The following is a 12,095-nucleotide window of genomic DNA, read 5'->3' on the forward strand; positions in this document are numbered from 1 at the left end:
AATACATACAATCTAACCTTTCCCTTGAATTTCAATCTCTAATGCCATAAATATCAGCAGGTACAGGCCAAATACACAAAAGCTCTTTTGGGTCCTCAAAAACTTTGAAGTGTTTGAAAGAATGCTGAGGCCAAGAAGCAGGGAACTGCTGTTCCCTCTCACAAACTATAAACTTGGCGTCCACTTGTGATCCTCACCTGCTCTTCTGGGACCTTAAATCTTAGGCCATACTCAATGACTGCGTATGCTCTCCTTGTTTATCACGAGGATACCACAGTGAGGCCAGATCCAGATGGATCTGTGTTTTGTTCCAACTTCTGTGACCGGCCACAAGAAAAGAAGGCGAAAGGCAGAGAGGCTGAGCAAACAGTTTATTGCTCTCGGACAGCAGTTGAGACAGATCCCAAGAGTAGGGTCTGCAGCTACTGCCCACCCAGTAAGGGGGAAGGGTCTCATATAGATTCTAAACTCACATTCCAAAGGGGTGACTCGTTGCTGTGTCCTTGATGTGAGGCCCAGTTCGCTGTCACCTTCAGCTAGGCCCATACAGGATGCAAATTCAGTTTTATTACTACTTTATCAAGCTTGGATGCAAGGCAAAATTCTTTACCGCCCTAATTCAGTCCTTGTCAGTAAATCTTTGGTCACTTCCAACAATTCGGGTCCTCCATCCTTCTTCCTTTCAGTTCCAGGCACAGAGAGCTTCACTATGTCTCGGGAACTCATGGTTTCCCTGCCCCTGGTACATGCCGGGGTGTCCTGTTGCCCTCGCCCTGAGTCCACAGTGTCTGATGTCAGCTCGAGTGTCAGGTTGATGTGTCACTATGATGTCAAAGTGGCAGGTTTTCTGCCTGTTACGGTCTCACACTTCCATCTTGGCTGGTGTGGTAGCACTGGTTTTCCTGACACTGCACCCTTCCCCACGCTTACAAACCGATAAGCTACTTAACTCTGCCGGCCAATGAAGGAGAGATGGGGTCTGGATTTGCAAAGGGTGTCCAGGCGGATGACTCTGCCCGCAGATGTGACCAGAGGAACCAGACCGTTTTCCTGCAGGAGGCGCTGTGTTGCAGGAGCGGAGATGGTCTGGGCTTCCCCTACTTGGCTCTGAAACCAGGGAATTGATGCTGGAGGCTTCAATGGGTCCCTGACCTGTGAAGGATCAGACCAGACTCAGGCACCATGACCCCCTGGGCCCCTGTGAACGCTGGGCAGATAAAGAGGGGGCTGTCATCAGATCCCAGCCTGAAGAAAGGCCTCAGAGACCCAGAAAAGAGCGAACGGGGACATGTGTAGATGTGCGATCTGTCTCTCATGTTGTAGAAGGAGACATCTCCGGCCTCGTAGTCCAGGAAGACAGCCACCCGTCGAAGGCGCTCTTTCAGGGGGAGAATCTTCTCAGGGGAGGACAGGACCCGGTACTGGTTCCCAAACATCTCCAGGGTCCAGAAGCCATTCTGAGGAACCAATAAGGCCTCCCCTTTCCGCTCAACACTGTCTTTGCAAATGCCCACAGCCCACACCATCACGTTTTCCACCTCCACCTCCCAGTAATGTCTCCCTGAAGAGAAGCTCTGCAGGCCCAGGACACAAGGCCGACAGTCGAAGCGCTCTGGGTTGTCAGGCACGCTCTGCCGGGAGGGGCCCCTTCTCACACTTCTCTGGTCCTCTGAGAGGAAGAGCTCGGGGTGAGCGGTGTCTGGGTCCAGGACCACATCAGCTGCAGAGAAGTCTCAGGTTTAGGCTTGGGGGTCTCAGGACAATGTGTCATTCCTGGTCTTTAGAGAGATCCCAAAAAGTTGGGGGGCACCCAGAAAAGGAGGGGGATACCCTATGTATATGGCCACCTTTTATACAAGGCCCCTTGATCCCAGACCCCAGGCAATTCACAGACAGGTGGGGGGGGGGTTCGTGAGTGACAGGTAGAGAGACAGGGGCTCTGATCAATGTAGAAAGTTCAACAAATGAGCTGAGATTAATGGCTCCATTACCTGGAAACAGGCTCAGAATCGCCCCTTTTCCATTTAAGACATATAAACCCCAGGACTCCCTTTAGTTAGGAAATTTCCAAATGGCTTAAATCTGCAGAGACCCTATCCACCATCCACCATCCACACCCCCCAACCCGGCAACATTTCCCAATGAAACAATCCATCAAGTTCTCACTGCACAGATTCCTGGGGAGTTGGGGGGGGGAGTGGGAGGTGGGTAAAGGGTTCCTCTAGTGGTCCTTTGGGTTCCACCAGTTTAACCAGGTGACCACTGATTTTAACGTCTAGTAAAGGTACCCTCCAAAGGTTAAAAAAAAAAGGGAAGAAATAGCCCCCAAACCAACCTATAATGTATGCAAAAGGTAGGGGACTATTTCCTTCTGGTTTTGCTCCAGTGACAAGGGACAGAAGTCTATAGCTATGACCTCTAGACACAGGACACACTGCAGACCCTGAGCTCCAGATCGCCCACCTGCAGTTAGCACCACACATATCTTCTGTGTAAAAGTGATTTTCACTTTTCTCCAAGTTGATATGTCTGCCCATGACAGTTTTGAAATTCACCCAAAGAGGGAAGGCCTAAGTATCCAGTCAAGCTTGGATGCTTTGGTTCTTCTAAGCTCAAGGTGACAAAATCATAACACACAAAGGGCTCCTTAGGGCAGGGTGACTGGGTTCTGTGTCGCCCCCTTGCCCAGCCCAGCTCCCCGCCCTGTGCACAAGACATGATGGATCAGTGTCCTCTCAGGGCAGAGGGGCATTTGCATGTCCTGGAGGTAGGCTTGGGAGGCGAACGGCCTTCCCCACACAGTGCTCTGGGGAAATGGGGAATTGCACAGATCTGTTTCATCTCCCAGGTTACAAATGGCTAAGCCAGTATTGCCTCTTTTCCCCTCCAGATTAACCTAACATCCAAAGAGCAACAACAGCTAAGGTCACCTTCAGGAAGGTCCTCCATGCAGACCTCTGGCAGACCTCTGTAGTTGTGGGTTAGTTGACTCGGGGCTGCAGGGACTCCCTGACGGAAGAGTTGGGTAGGATACTGCTAGGGTAACTGACCCCAGCTCCCTGTGCCCCCATATCCAGCCATGGGTCCCCTTGTCTAATGTGTCCTCTAACTGGCTGCCTAGTGGGGAGAAGGCTCAGTATCTGAGGAGTGTCAAGGGCACTCACCAGCATGTAGGAGGGTTCTTCTCCATCCTGCAATGGGACAGCCAGAGAAGGGAGCATCGTGAGATAATGGCTAAGTGAGCAGAATCCAAATTGAGCATGGACTAGAGCAGGAAATGCTAAACTTACGCAGTTCTTCTTGAAGTTGCTCTGGAAAAGAAATAGAAGCTAATTAATGTCCTCAGAGAAAAATTAAGAGAATTTGCATTTGTATTAAACAGTGAAGGGCTGGTCCATTCTAGGAACTCCTCCCCCCACCGCCTCTGAGGATTGTCAAGATACCAGAAATGACCTATGGCCAGGTGCCGGATATTATCAGTACTTATCAGGTTTGCTTTTATGCAGCAGTGTAATAGTGGATGTAGCCAGGTGAGAGGATACAATAGTCACAGAATGAAGGACCGATGCTTGAGAATGCCCAGGCTTTCTCAAAGCCAGGCCACCACCCTGGCACAAGCCATGGTGCCTTAGTGCCTTGGAATATTGCATGTCCACGAAAGAATAATGCCCAGAATATTAATGTCCAAGGGTTTGCTCCATCCCCTCTGTCTTTCCCAGGCTCCTACCTATCAGTACTGTGTCATTTGAGTGCCAGTGAACTGCTCTCCTGCTCGCTTACCTCTTATCTGACGTTCTTTCTCTTTTTCCACATGTTCTTTTTCTTCATTTTCAAGCTCTTTTTCCAGTGATGGGACCTCTTTTTCCCCATGGAGCTTTTTGATGAGACAGATGCTTCCGGTGATGAGCAGGAGCACAGCCAGAGGGATGATGGCCAGAGCTGCTACCCAGAGGGACGTGCTGGGAGTGAAAAATTCTGAAAAGGGAACCAGGAAAGGAGAAGCAGGAGGCTAGGGTGAGAGGATTCACATCTGGAGAGACCTAAATCTGAGAATCTCCTCAAGGCATGCTCTGTCAGCTTCTCTTTCACAAACCCCAGTCTGAGAAAAAGACCTTGGCTCTCCACTGGCTCCCAGAGGGACCCCAGATCATCCAGGCCAGGGACCCAGGAGACAGAAGAGCAGAAACACCTGGCATCACCGTGGAAAGGAATGAAGGGAATAAAAACGAGCCACCACCCTGGCCCAAGCCATGGTGCCTTAGTGCCTTGGAATATTGCAGTGCGCAGACCCTCTGCAGTCTGCCCTCAGCACAGCAGCCCAAGTGAGATTGTGTTGCTATCTCTGCTCAAAACAATGCAATGCTCCTACCTCACTCCTGCCTCACTATAACCCAAAGGGGCCGACACGTTCTCCCACGTGATCTGGAAACATTGCCTCTCTGCCAACGTTTCCTGCACGCAATCCATAGCAGCTACCCCTGCTTCACCTCGGGGTTTTCCAAATTGTCAGACATGTTCCTGCCTCAGGCCCTTTGCACATGCTGTCCCGACTTGTTCAGTGCTCAAATATGTGCATGGTTTTCTCGGCCCAATTACTTTTTTTCAGTGAAACCTTCCCTGACCATCTTATTTTATCATTAAAATTCCGCCAAGGTTTCTAATATTCCCTAGCCTCTTCAATTCATTTTTCTTGTAGTATTTATCACCATCTGATATAATCTGCAGTTTAATTATTTTATGCCTTGTAATTATTTTACTTATTGTCCTCTGTCACTCTAGATTGTGAGCCCCATAAAGGGTAAGGATCTTTGTGTTTTGATCAGTGACTTACCTTCATTTTCTTTAATAATACCCTTGAACTATGAGATGCTGGTTAAGTCTTTGTTGAATAAATTTATGATTGTGTATAGATAGAGCATGTCCCAGCTCTGTTCTGGGAGAATGCCTTGGACAGAAAAGGAGGTCTTTCAGGCAGTGCAGCCAGGTACAGAAAGTCACCCAACCATACCATTCTCCATTTTCCTGGTTGTTCTAAGTGCTTAAACATAATGGAGAAAAGTATGACGTTTGCACTTAGAGAAGAGATTCTTCTGCGTGAGATTACTGTTGACCCTTGAATATGGTTTTGAATTCACCAAAATCTACTTATATGTGTATTTCTTTCTATCCTTAGGTTCCACATTCACAGATTCAACTGAGATGTCTGTTGACTGACTGTGGATGTGGAACTCAAGGCTATATGATGGGTTGACTCTCAGAGACTTGAGCATTAGAAGATTTTGGTATTTTCTGGGGTCCTAAAACTAGTTCCACCAGGGATGACTATAGTATATTTTGGGGAAGTCAAAAGTTAACAGGCAGATTTGCCACTGCTTGGGGAGCTGTGTTTGATTTTCCCTTGTGACAAGAGCGGGAGACTTAGCTCAGGCACAGCCACAGCTCTTTAGGGTCCAGGACTCTTCTACCCACCCCTGCATTTCCCCATCCAGGCTTTGGGCTCCAATTGGCTGAGGATCCTGCCTTTAGGTGATGAGGCAGGGAACTAACCTGGGATGAAAATCATGGTTTCCTTCTCCTGGCCGAGCAGGGTGTTGTTTATGGAGCAGGTCATGTTCCTCACAGCGCAGTCTCTGATGATCACAGCCGTGGCGACCAGGAAGAGGCCATCGGCACCCACAGTGTAAGCCTCCTCCAGGGCCGGCAGGACCTCACCAACAGGGCCCCTCCATACTGCTTGGGGCTCTGGGTACCACCCTACCGAGGTACACTCCAGCCGGAGGCCCCCATTCTCATGGCCCTTCATTTCAACGAGGGGCGCAGAGCCCAGACCTGAGGACAGAGATTAGGGCTTAGCTATAAGGCAATAGCGTAGTAGCCAAAGTGCCTAAGGACACCAGTTCTTAATGGTGAGGATGAAGGGAAGTGGGAAGGGAGAAAGTAATCAGAGTCACAGATTCTGATTGTTTCTATTCTGAGCATTCCTACAGTACCCCTCTGTGAAGGGAGGAGGGAAGAGGAAGAAGACAGGAAGGAAAATCAGAGAACACCAGGAGACTAATATGTTAAACATACTTTGAGCTCTCCAGGGGAAAGGACTACAACACACCTTTCCTTGTGCTCCACCTCCAGACTCCATAGACAGAGCACAAGATGGAGCAGATCTCCATCCCAGTAAATGGTGGTTGATTCATTCATTCATTTAGCTAGAGATTTTCATTCTCTTACTTCACACAGAGTGTGTCCACTCTGACTTGAAGCTAGTAGGTTTAGGATTTCACTTTTAGCCCTGCTCAGTAACCTTGGCCTCTGGAAGCTCTAGGCTTATATAAGGACAGAGATCTGGCTGGTTGGCAGAATCTCAAGAAACTTTTTGACCTCAATATACTGTCTTCTGGCTCAGGGGTTCGGATCAGCACAGCCATCTGCTCATTATGAGACTGTTGGGTTTTAGAAGAGTGGACAGAACTAGTGTGCAAAGGCAACCCTCACCCCAATTTAGAGAAGCTCAGTTTCTGAGATTCAGTGAATTGCATGATTTTCTAATAGTGTCTCTCCAACATTGATCTATTGGAAGACAAGATCCTAGCAGATGCACCTGGAATCCTTAACATAATGTTATCACCTCCACAATGCAACAGGACATCATCAAAAATCCTAAGAATCTAGACACTTCTTACTTTATTTTATCTTCAAAGGAATTGTCAAAAAAAAGAGACTCCTGTGTGAGAGAGTTACTTAGGCTCAGTTCTGGGAGACTCCTCCCCTTTAAGTCTTATGTTTAGTGACCAACCAAAGTTCTTTTAAGCAAAAAGATTAAACAACTGCTTAATTTTCATGCTTTCTGCTCAGTTTGATTTTTGGTAGGAAGAAGAAAGAAACTAGTTGTGTACTGAATGCCTCACACAGAAACCTGAAGTGAAGCTTCAAAAGAACTAAGCAAATTGCAAAAAAAAGATTCTACAAATCATACCACAGGGTTCAGTGAGAGCAAGCATGAGGCAGCAGGACAAAACTAGCCAGTCACAATGAAACAAAGATTAATAAGCAGAAAGTTCTGCAACAAACCTAGTTCAGATTGTTCAGGGTCATGTTTACAACGAGGAATAGAGGGTTCCTGCTACCTACAAACCCACATGGGTGAGCTGTGCAGGAGATTATTACTGCGCAGGAGATTATTACTGCGCTTGTGCCTTAGAAACCCTCCTACCAGGATATGTTGTATGCATCAGATACAAGATTGCTCTTTTGAGTAACTGTGGGGAACCAAAATGACCCCATCTTGTATCAATGCCTTACTGGCCCATGATGGTCATTTCCCTACCCTGGGAAGACAGCCAGCGTCCCAACATGGCCTTCCCATGTGTTAATGTGTACGCCTTGCTGATCCATAAGCAACTTTATCAGTCTTCACAGAACAAAGCCATGAGGGGCATGTCTCTCAGACATCTGGAAACATGAGTCTCACACAAGCATGATCACGTATACTAAGCAGAGTATAAGAAGTATAGAGCATAAGAAGATCTGGTCAGGGAGGGTGGTGTGGACCCTGTCCACCAGCTTTGCTGCTGAGGCAGGTTACCCGTAATAAATTTTAAGTGTGATTAATGTGAGTGCCTGGTTTGTTCTTTGGATTCAAATTATTTTCTTAATCTAAAAGAAAAGTAAATACCAGAGAGTCTAACTTATAGGAGAATTGCAGGGGGCTCAAATAAGAGATCGGAGGAAATAGTAATTATCACAAAGTAAAAATCCATAGGCAACTATAATCTGGAGACATTCTTCAGGGGTGGGGGAAGAAAATGGTTTAGAACGGGTGGGAAGAGCACAGGGACTATGGCGATGCTGCACGGATACACTGGTGATGGGAGCTCCTAGAGGACCAACAGGAGTGGATAAAACATACAATGTATGAAAATGAAGAATGACATAAAAAATATATGACATTTAAATTTTTAAAAAAATTATTTTCTTAATCTGGCACCAAGCTGGGATCTCCTGTCAGTTAGGATCTGGGTCTGCTGGGAAGTTCGCACTGTTCCCGAACTTCACCTCCGCTGTCCTGATGGACTGAAATGCCACTGACTTATGGGAGTCTGAAAGGTTCTTCCAGGCATCAAACATTTCTCTTAAAACATAATCCCTCCGAGTCATTTTAAATAATCTCCTAAAAATCCCCCGTTTATAGGCCACTTCTATTTTGCAGCCTTTCCCACCAGGCTTAATGAAACAATTGATGTGTTTAGGGAGAGGAAACAAGACAAAATTAAAATGTATCAAGAAGTGAGCTGTCCCCATGCTGTGGTTTGCTGGGCAGCCTTGTTGATTCCAGATGTCCTGGTGCAGCCATGGACAGTGCCTCTGTCGCTCTGGAAAGTGTCCAGTTCAAGTAACACATAGAAGATCCCTATGAAGGACCCAGGTTCTGGGTGCTGTGCTAGATGGGATCCTAGTGTGGCATATACCGACAGTGATTTATGATGATACACTGTTCTAATGCAGTAGTACTTCAATAGAATAATTTTTTAAAAAAGAATTAGAAATTAAATGTTCTCCCTTGCTCAAGGCTAAGCTGAGTCCTGTGTGTACAGGGTATTGATGCCCTCAGTTTTGCAGGGCACACCCCCCACTTCAAGCAGTAGGAGGCCACCCTCCCTGTCTATTTATTTATTTTTAAAGATTTATTTATTTGTGCACACAGAACTGGGGTACAGGCCAGAGAGGCACAGGGGTAATGAGAGGATTCACCAGAGATAGAGTGGGGAGCAGAACAGGCAGATTAGTGAAGTACACTGCTGGGAGGGAGAAGTGGGTGAGACAGGAGAGGTCTGCCACGCCATGTGGGCCACCTCCGGGGCCAGGGATCGAACTCGCACTGAGGCAGCTGCTGCTAGCTTGCAGCACTGGGACTTACCCTGTTGCGCCACCAGGGATGGCACTCCCTGATTAAAGGGGGCTCTGGGCAAGCATCTGCTGCTCTGCCGTGGGCCTGACTGTGGGAGAGAAACCTTTCTTAAGAGCCACACTGTGAAAAAGCACCGAGCCCGAGGGAAGACGCACCTGCCACCAGCAGGCGCATGGTGGCCTCATCGTAGGACCTGCCTTCTTGGAAGTAACAGCGGTAGACGCCGTCATCGTGGGCTGTGATGTTGTGTATGACCAGCGCCACACTGCCTCGCTGGATATCTTCACTCACGAAAGTTGTCCGTCCCCGGTAGGCCTCCATCTGCAAGTCTGTTCTCTCTCGCCTACCCTGATACACGAGGACGGCCAGGGAGAACTGAGCCCGGAACCAGCGCACCTCCATGTCCTCAGCACTTTTCTCTGGAGACAGGTGGCAGTGGAACGTGGTGTTTCCACCCACCATGGCCAGGACTGGATCTGCTGGCCCCACGACGGTAAACTGCGCTGTTGGACAAAGGGGTAGAGTGAGCAGGGGCTGATGGTCATCAAATAGCCACGCTGGCGAAGCTTATGTGGTTATCTCTGGAGCAGACATGGTCTTTCTAAGGCTACAGAGGCTTCTGTGGCAGCGGTGGCTGCTTGCAGTTACTGACACCTAGGAGGGGATTCTACTGACCTGCTAGTGCTTCAAGGAGGAAACACTGGGGAGCACATAGCAACACCCCTCAGAGACCCTTCACTTATACAGGATTTCTGTTCCCCACCTCACAGTATTTGTAGCATAAACTTCACAGCGCCAACAGGTTAGCCACCAGCGAGGCTCATTGAAATGTGCTGCAAATGCAAAATGCCTCTATAATTTTGAAAATGTGGAGTTAACATGTTAACCCTCTCCTTAGTCACCTTTTGCTAATTTAAAGCTTACTTTAAATTTTACTAATTTCAATTAAATAATACTTCCATGACTGGAGGTTACATAAAATATACAACCAAATATACAACCAAATTTTATTTTAACTGTTTCTTTGTGCTGTTTTGAATGCCACTACGCAGAAACTTAAAACCTCATGTGCAGCTGGCCTTTGTGCCTCTGTGCTTGTTGCGGACAGGACAGGGACACGCCACTGAACGCGTGCACAGTGACAGGGCAGGGATCCAGCTACAGTGTTTCTGGGTTCTGCTTCTCTGGGGACGGAAGGGTTCATTTCGCTTTTGAGCAATGGAGATTCTCAGTGGAGTTCCGGGTGACCCCTACCTGAGAAGGGTGGAAGCAAGCTGAGAAGCAAGAAGAGAAGGGGCTCTGGCAGGAAGAAGTGCTGAGAAGCTGTGGGCTCCATGAGCACCGAGGAGGAGAGTCCAGTCAGTCACCAGGCAGGGGCAGGGACTGGAGGCCTAGGGGCAGACACAGACGCGGAGTCAGCCCGAGTCAGCCGAGGACGCAAGGGCGCTGGGCACTAAGGTTTGGGCTCACCCACGCTGGTATCATAGGCACCCCCACTCTTGCCTTGGGCAGCCCCGCCTCTCCCCAAGTTCAGGTATCTTTAGATAAGACGGGTTCATTGATGTTCCAAGGATCGAGCCAAGCACACTGGCGTTGGGGGGGGGGAGGGAGAAGTGGGGGAGCAGTTTTCCGCTCACTTCTAGGGTCGGAGTTAAGTTTCTTCAGCTGTCACTTGATCCCCCTCCACCCTCCCCTCTCTCCCTCCACCTCCAAAGGTAAGGCCGGTGACTGGGGGAGCATCTCCGGTGACTGGGGGAGCATCTCCACACCCCGGGAAGCGTCCCTGCCACGGGGGTGGGGGTGAGAGGGTGGGGAGGGAGGGGGGCCCCATCTTTCCCACCTGGGGTCTTGCGCCCTCCACCTCCCGTTCATGCCAGAGTTGTCACGCTTCCCCTTCCTTTCCCACCTTCTAGAACTGACGCTCAAAAGATGATTTTCCTACTGTCCCTCCTCTCTCTACCCCGCTCATGGACACAGTCACACCCAGAGAACCCACCTTCCGGAAAGCGGAGGAAAATCCTTGTCCTTTCCTCCCGCAAGTGGCCGCGTGAAGGTGCCGCGGGCCGGACCCCAGTGCTCCCACCACGCAGCCCCAAGATTTCCTCCAGCAGTGTAGAACCCTGGACTGGCCAGCTGCGGGCGAGCCAGCCAACCACATCTCTGAACCTACTTTCTCACCAGTTACTAGGTAGAATAGACAGAAACTTTAAGGATTAAAATCACACAGTTGCAAGTAGAGACATTATCAGGATTTGTCCTTTTTCTTTTTTCAGGAGCAAGATCCTCTTCTCTTCTTTTTTGGTGCAGTCTCAGGATTCGTGTGGTTTATGACATGGCTGCAAACCTCAAGGAGACCTGTCCTAGAGGTGAGGTAGTGGGTGGGGAGGTAACGAGTAAACACCATCAGCTCTAGTCCCAAAGTCAGAGAAACCTTGTTCAAATAGCGCAGCTGGTGTGGGGAGCAGGAGAAGGGTTGGGGGATGGAGGAGGAGGATGAGAACGAGGCAGCACACACCTTCAGCAGCTGTTATGGGGACCAGGCCATTCACTCCAAAACTACTACTGGGCTGACCCTGGGGCTCCGAGTTAGAGGCAAGAACCCTCGGCTCAGGGCTGGCATTCTAGTGTGGGCAGGAAGATGGCTGAGAAGGGTTTCAGCAGAGGTCTGTCCGAGATGTGCCCTCCCCATCACCAAACACAGCATTTTGGTGACTTCAACCACAGGAAACGACCTCCCCAAGTCAGATTACAGCTGCAGGGGATGAAACTGCCCTTTCTCTGAGAGTTGCATGCATGGTTTCATACTCACTGAGAGACTTGATTTTTAAAATTCATAGTTTTTAATCAAAGTTTTGCTGCTGGAAATAATATCCAAAGGATGAAACATTCGCCTCTTGTCTGGAAGATCCAAGTTACTTTTATATAGAAACAGCCTTGACTTCCAACCTAGATTCTGGACTTCAGATAAAGGGCTTTGGGGCCAAGCATTTCCTAACTCTTGTTCTAGTTTTCAAGAAAATAGGGTCCTAGGTCTAATTCTCATTCAGACCTTTGCATAAGGTTCTGGGAGAAAAACACGTGCAAAAAAGAGGCACGGATCAAGCAATTTTTCTCAAGAACCTACTATTTTAGAAACAACATTTGAAAGTAGGAAGGAGGGCTGGCATAATGGAGTGGTAAAAGCCATTAGATA

General features: G+C 48.6%; 1 protein-coding gene across 1 annotated transcript; it reads right to left on the bottom strand.

Moving 5' to 3' along the window:
* Positions 1-858: 858 nt before the first annotated feature.
* On the bottom strand, positions 859-11,059 carry LOC101631858 (butyrophilin subfamily 2 member A2-like). Its single transcript, XM_004694827.2, has 8 exons — positions 10,899-11,059; positions 10,157-10,293; positions 9,058-9,405; positions 5,548-5,829; positions 3,781-3,975; positions 3,291-3,311; positions 3,165-3,191; positions 859-1,720 (listed from the first exon to the last, which is right to left on the bottom strand). Exons 2-8 carry the CDS (start codon positions 10,236-10,238, stop codon positions 1,137-1,139), a joined length of 1,539 nt encoding a protein of 512 aa, XP_004694884.2. The 5' UTR covers positions 10,239-10,293; positions 10,899-11,059; the 3' UTR covers positions 859-1,136.
* Positions 11,060-12,095: the final 1,036 nt, after the last annotated feature.

Source organism: Condylura cristata, unplaced genomic scaffold (assembly GCF_000260355.1).
Source record: "Condylura cristata isolate star-nosed mole 26May11 unplaced genomic scaffold, ConCri1.0 scaffold00048, whole genome shotgun sequence".
NCBI lineage: Eukaryota > Metazoa > Chordata > Mammalia > Eulipotyphla > Talpidae > Condylura > Condylura cristata.

Bases quoted from the DNA above. Each gene is read 5' to 3' on its own strand.
- LOC101631858 (XM_004694827.2), bottom strand. From the start codon at position 10,238: ATGGAGCCCACAGCTTCTCAGCACTTCTTCCTGCCAGAGCCCCTTCTC. The intron at 5,830-9,057 runs GTGCGTCTTCCC...CTCTGTCCTCAG, and splicing joins CATGCGCCTGCTGGTGGCAG to GTCTGGGCTCTGCGCCCCTC. The intron at 3,976-5,547 runs GTTAGTTCCCTG...TTCCCTTTTCAG, and splicing joins AACCATGATTTTCATCCCAG to AATTTTTCACTCCCAGCACG.